General features: G+C 35.7%; 1 protein-coding gene across 1 annotated transcript in view; it reads left to right on the forward strand.

Moving 5' to 3' along the window:
* The first annotated feature begins 833 nt into the window (after positions 1-833).
* The window catches only part of LOC101291595, a 6809-nt gene continuing 2689 nt past the window's right edge, over positions 834-4953 (forward strand). The window contains exons 1-6 of the mRNA XM_004291725.1: positions 834-1011; positions 1083-1153; positions 1987-2048; positions 2618-2709; positions 2884-3009; positions 3675-3765. Coding sequence (XP_004291773.1) covers positions 878-1011; positions 1083-1153; positions 1987-2048; positions 2618-2709; positions 2884-3009; positions 3675-3765 — 576 coding nt within the window. The 5' untranslated portion in view covers positions 834-877. The remainder of the gene's footprint in view (positions 1012-1082; positions 1154-1986; positions 2049-2617; positions 2710-2883; positions 3010-3674; positions 3766-4953) is intronic.

The raw sequence follows: 4953 nt of genomic DNA on the forward strand, positions 1-4953 counted from the left end.
CTAGTAGAATAGATAGCTAGTATTCGATAAACATGTCATGATAAGATGCAATACTTAGAACAACATGATCTAGCAAGAATACAAACTAAAGACTGATAACAAGAATAAAAAATAAAAATAAAAATAAAAAGAAGAAGAAGAAGGAAAAAAAAGACAACCCAAATGAATTGTGGAGAAGAGTTGGGGTTATGGGAAAAGACGTGCCTTCGACGATTTTAGGATAGAAGATGTTGAAAATAACACTTCTAGCGCGATTTTTTTTTTAATAATAAATGTTTATTTGGTCATTTAGCTTACCTATAAAATCTCAATAGAAACATAAAATAATAAAGGTATGTATTAAGAAATTAGGGGTGTGTATTTAAAATTTCTCCTAAAATTATAGAATTATAGATTTTTTTTTTTGAACAGGAATTATAGAATTTATTATTGTATATAGTTAACTATGGTTAAAAATGGTTGAAAGAAAGGACACATGGCAGAAATCTAGGTGGGTGGGCATAAGGGTGGGTAAATAGAACCCGATTTTGGTGAAAAGGGCTGGTCACCTTAAGGTGACCACAGCCAATGAACATGAGACACGTGTTCATTTTAAAAAATTTGACTGTAATTTAAGAACATAACATTGAGGTTTTATGTATTTGACATGTTATATTGATGTTTGTCATTTATAAATAATCATAACGGGCCATCCAAGTTATTTCTGAGCAAATAAAAATGATCCGTAAATTTGTATCGTTAAACAATACGTACCAATCTGTCCAATTTGATCATACTGAGGAAAAATACCCGTTTCCGGTACTTGAAAATTAGAACATTTCAATATTTGCGGTAACATTAACACAATCGGATCAAATCAGGCAGAGAAGAGAGGGAAATGGCAGGGAGACAAATGGAAGAAATACAGCGGAAGCTGGCGGTGCTGAACTATCCCAGAGCGAATGCGGCCGCTCAGTCCCTCCTCTTCGCCGGCCTCGAACGCTACTCTCTTTTTGAGTGGCTCTTCTTCCGGTATATACATTTGCACCTTTTCCTTGTTGCCCTTTTTCTTTCTCATTCTTTTGTCCTTCATTTGCGCGCAGCTTGTTGGGGGACAAGTCACCCTTCTCCCACCAAAACCTTCAAGGCGACGAAGAGACTGCTCGCATTCAGTGTAAGCCTCAAATTCAATTCCAGTTTATTGGGGGTGCTCGGTTGGTTATTTCTACTGAATCTGAGTTGAGAGTTTTAGTTGATTAATGTTTTAGGGTCGTGTCTTTATTTGTAAGAAGGGTTTAGAGGAGCCATGTGATAGGGTGAAAGAGCTGAAAATACTCGAAATAGCTATGCACAGCGTTTGGGTTTATGGATTCCTCTTTTGACCACTCTTTTTATGATGGAAATACAGCTGTGATTTTAGTTTTGTTTTTGTTGATGAGTGCTACTATCTTAGTTCTAATATATATGTATACAGGCTTTCTCTGCTACACACATCCTTATTTATTGGTCTTTTTGCTCGTCGGGTCCTTTATATGGAAATCAGAGGCCAGGGGGCCATTCCCTTGACGCGTACTGATGAGAATTTGACTCCACAAGAAATTGAGCAAAAAGCTGCTGAATTGTCCTATTTCTTGCGCGTACCAATTGAAGTATTTTGAAAAAAGTAACTGAAAACATATATATATATATATATATATATATATATTAGTTACTTTGCTTGCTACTCCTGCTCTCTCATTATTGCCGGCTTTGTAATTTACCTTTGTGTTGCTTTTCATTGAAAAATAGTCGTAAGATTTCTGTAAATAGTTTAGGCATTAGTTCTCTAATTTTTCATCGCACTTGATACCAATACGGCAATACCCTATTCTGGTATAGTCTGGACTATCTACTTTTTCAAATTCCAAATTTATAAGCAAGGGAAGTATCTGATGATGTAATTGATCCCACATTTCGACCACATTTCTTCCATTCTTACTCTAATAAGGGATGACCTCTGTTTTGCAGATTTGGCAGAGATTGCAAAGTTTTTGGGTATTACTAATACAATAGACACAGAAGCAATCCAAGTTAGTTATCTCATGTCGATATATGAGTATTTTTTTTGGCAGATAGATGATTTATGGGTGAAACTGATTTCGTACTGTTTATTTCCGTATTAACTGCATTTTACGTGTGTAAGTACTCGTTCAATTTGTATCAAGTTATCACTATTTGGCCATGCACTTATGCGTTTACTTTCTAAATTTTTTAAAGTAGTGCTAATACGGATAATATCACAGGTTGAAATGCCCTCCATGATCAAATCTTTCATATTAGTCAACCAAATCCTCTAGTCGAAGATCAATCTCCATAGAAATGTCCTTGGGAACAGGTTTCATTTTCATTTATCCTTGTAGATCAGGACAAACATATAATGCAATAGAAGGTACACTAGACAGTATAGTAGGAAAGATTCGTTAAACGTTTGTTGTAAGCGGTGCTCTATGCATCTTATTGGGACTCTAGACTAGAAAAATATAGATGGAATCATAACTTCAATTGGAGCCTCATGATTTCTGCATCTTGTTGGGACTGTAGACAAGATTTTGCTTTCTGAGTTTCTCAACTTTTACTAGTGCACTGCCTTCTATCGCAGGGACGAGGAAGCTATGAAGATCGTACTGAAATGCTTCGTCTAATTGTAGATCTTGTGGAGGCAAGCATGTTTGCTGATAATCAAGAATGGAGGTAATGATATTACTCAAATGTTGCATTTGGCACAAATTGTTTGCTTGATATAGAAAATGCTAGGGTGTCTATAACTTGAAACACCATTTGCCTATAAAAATCTGCCGGCGATTTGTTTTTTGATTCTAGTAACTAGTCAAGCCTGAGATCTAGTATTAACTTTGATTTTTGCAGTATTGATGAGCAGGTAGCAAAGGATATACAGCTGATTGATTCCATTGCTGAAAAGCAAGCTCAAATATTCTCTGAAGATTGCAAATTGTTTCCTGCTGATGTTCAGATTCAAGCTATATATCCATTGTAAGAATGTCTATTTGGCCATTTATGTTTCATTTCCTCCCTGAATTAAAAGAATAATGGCTTCATTTAAGTCTATAGCACCATATGTTTGAACCAGAAAATCATAAAATATATATACACTATATTTGTTTTTTTCATATCATAGGTAAATTTGATATGCCTTAGATTCTCAGTTTGAGGATTCCTAGTGTAACCCTTATTAAGCACCGACAGGATTCCTGGTAAGGAAGTCTACCTTGAAATCAGTATTGACTAAAACATGATGGTAGCAACCATATATTCTGGCAAGGAGCCTAGATAAGTCTTGGTGAACTTTATCTCACTGGTATTGAAAGACAGATGACTGTAGTTAGGTGCTACACTAACTTGTTTGGTAGATTCATTTAAACAGCAATTATTAAGTCAATTATTGAATGGTTCCATAACGGATGGCATTGGTCATGAAAGTTGTAGCATCGATCAGCACAAATAAAAGCACTCCTATAATAATCAACTTATGATGAAACATTTTTACCATAAAAACCTACATAATACAGTCCAAAGTAGTTAGAAACTTAGAATAAAAGGCTAATGAGGCAACTCAGGTGAGTATACCACTGAAGTTAGAATAACTTTCTCCATTAAATATAGTAATATTTTTATTGTTAATCAAAGTTCATTTGCAGACCTAATGTTTCTGAGCTGGAGCAAAAGCTTTCAGAACAATCAAAGACACTCTTACATCTTCAACAAAAGGTTGATGATTTGGCATCAAAGGTTTGTATGTTTCCTTTATGTAGAAGTTCTTGGTTTGGACAGTATTGATTATTTGTTTCATCTCTTGTATTCTTGAGTTCTCGTTTATTTATCAAACCGTAATGCTTCTGTTTGAAGTATTTTTTTCTGCTGGAGCTGAGATTACTGCTGATCAGTGGCGGATCCAGGATCCGAGTTTCGTCTAGGCAAATAAAACTGTAACAGTTGCTAATACCAAATATATATATATATATATATTATTTTTTTTTTTTCCGATACATTTCCCTATTGTCAAACTCAATTTTCTTAGGAGGGGGAAAATTGGGGGAGGTTGGGGGTGGGTGGTGGGGGGTTGTGTGGAATTATGAAGGAAAGTAAAAAAGTAAAAAGGAGGGAAGACAATACGACGGAAAGTAAGAAATACTTGTAGAAAGTGGGATAATATTGTATGAAATCAAAAACAAAGAAAAGAAAATGCAGAAGAGAAAGAAAAAAGGTAAGGAGTAAGGAAAAACAGGGGGAAGAAAAGGTGAGGAGTAAGGGAAAAGGGAGAAGAAAAAGGGGAGGGGAGGACTTGAACCAATGACCTCTTGTTCCATAACTTAGCACCCAGCCAACTCAGCTAAGACAACTTTTTTAAATATATAGCACATGGCTTATGAAGTACTGAGGTAATTCTTGTCCATGCTGCAGCCTATAAATCCCACCAAGTAGATCCACCACCGCTCCTGATGATTGCTGCTGCAAATTTGCCAAATTAGTTGATCAGTCCAGTGGACTTAATGTCCATTCTTTCGTAGTAGTTCATTTCTCCAATGCAATTTTGTATTCTATCAACAAGAAAAATTATGTCCCATCTGTGGTATATAGTTATCGCTATTATATGTCAGTTTTTCTTTTGAGAAAAAACTTATAACTCAAATTACGAATAAATTCATCTTCATTTTGAGAAGTTGTCCTGCCCATTGTTGTTTCTCCTTTTGATGTTAGCCCCACTACTGTCATCCCCTCTACCATAGACTCAAAGAGTCAGAGAGTTACACAAGGGTACTTGAGTTTTATCACTCTCTAACACATAATCTACCTTGTTACCTTCCTTTTCCTTCTGAAGTCCAATGATGCCCAAAGATTCATTTTCATTTTAGCACATTGGTTTTAAGATTCTTTTTGTTTTTCGTGAACTTCTTTGTCCTCCCGCGGCCCCCCCCC

This window comes from Fragaria vesca, linkage group LG2, assembly GCF_000184155.1.
Source record: "Fragaria vesca subsp. vesca linkage group LG2, FraVesHawaii_1.0, whole genome shotgun sequence".
NCBI lineage: Eukaryota > Viridiplantae > Streptophyta > Magnoliopsida > Rosales > Rosaceae > Fragaria > Fragaria vesca.